Source organism: Hyaloscypha bicolor (genome assembly GCF_002865645.1).
Source record: "Hyaloscypha bicolor E unplaced genomic scaffold K444scaffold_142, whole genome shotgun sequence".
Taxonomy (NCBI): domain Eukaryota; kingdom Fungi; phylum Ascomycota; class Leotiomycetes; order Helotiales; family Hyaloscyphaceae; genus Hyaloscypha; species Hyaloscypha bicolor.
The window spans coordinates 516,019-516,928 of record NW_020194644.1 but is presented as its reverse complement, the minus strand read 5'-3'; the positions used below and the strand labels follow the sequence as shown (position 1 = coordinate 516,928).

The following is a 910-nucleotide window of genomic DNA, read 5'->3' as shown; positions in this document are numbered from 1 at the left end:
GTGCTGCGATCCTGCTTTACTTTCAAACGAATCACTACAAACAGCTGCTAATAGTACAGAGAATGACAGATCGGCGTGCGGCTACGATGACGAAGAGTCTATTGATGGAGATATAATGATGTCAATCCCAGGCGAGAGCGACATCGACGATAACGATCTCTGCGATATACCATCCAACCTTATCATTGAGGCTGCGGCTCTATCACACCACCACAGTTCACCACAAAGCTGAGAGGATATACTCACCTAACAGGAGTCGCTTCTCCCGCACGACGGGCTAGATGACGACGTCACTCCTTCAAGATCCTGCCACCCACTACCATTTTGCACTCCTCTACAGTTCAAGGTCATGTTACCAGGGGTCCTGCTACCTGCTGTCCTCCAGGGCCCAAGATTATTGATAGATCCTACTACCCAGTAGGGTAGTCACATGAGCTTGCCAGGGGGTAAAGTGCGTCCAGCAACCGAAACTCAATCAGATATTTTCTACTTCTACTGTAATCAAAAATGGGGCACAGTATCGATGAGTGCACAGTGAATAGTTTCTCATTGCTTCCGAATACGCGCTGAGAGGATGAAGCATCTCTGGAGTAAGGCCGTAGATGGCCTTGGCCTCTCTATTAGCTCCCTTCTCGATCAAGTAGTCTTTCATCCTTGTAATGCCTTTCTGATATGAAAAGTGAAGCGGCGCCATGCATTCGCCATCTCGAGCGGCCATATCCGCTCGTCTTTCCAGGGGAAGTCTGAGAACACCTAGAGAATAGCTATATGCAGCAAGGTGCAGTGCTATTCGCCCCTTGAAATCTGTAGTGGATATATCGGCTCTATGGTCGAATAGCTCCTTGACTACCTCTTTGTATCCTTGCAGTATCGCCAAATGCAAAGGAGTCTTGCGGTAGTAGTCCTGCGC

The 910-nt window shown here is 48.6% G+C and overlaps 1 protein-coding gene across 1 annotated transcript; it reads right to left on the bottom strand.

The window, feature by feature from the left end:
* Positions 1–571: 571 nt before the first annotated feature.
* Positions 572–910, bottom strand: K444DRAFT_503084 (ankyrin; the record flags this gene model as incomplete). The annotated part of the gene is made up of 1 exon (XM_024873365.1): positions 572–910. A coding segment is annotated over one exon (339 nt), but the record flags the coding sequence as incomplete, so codon positions are not given.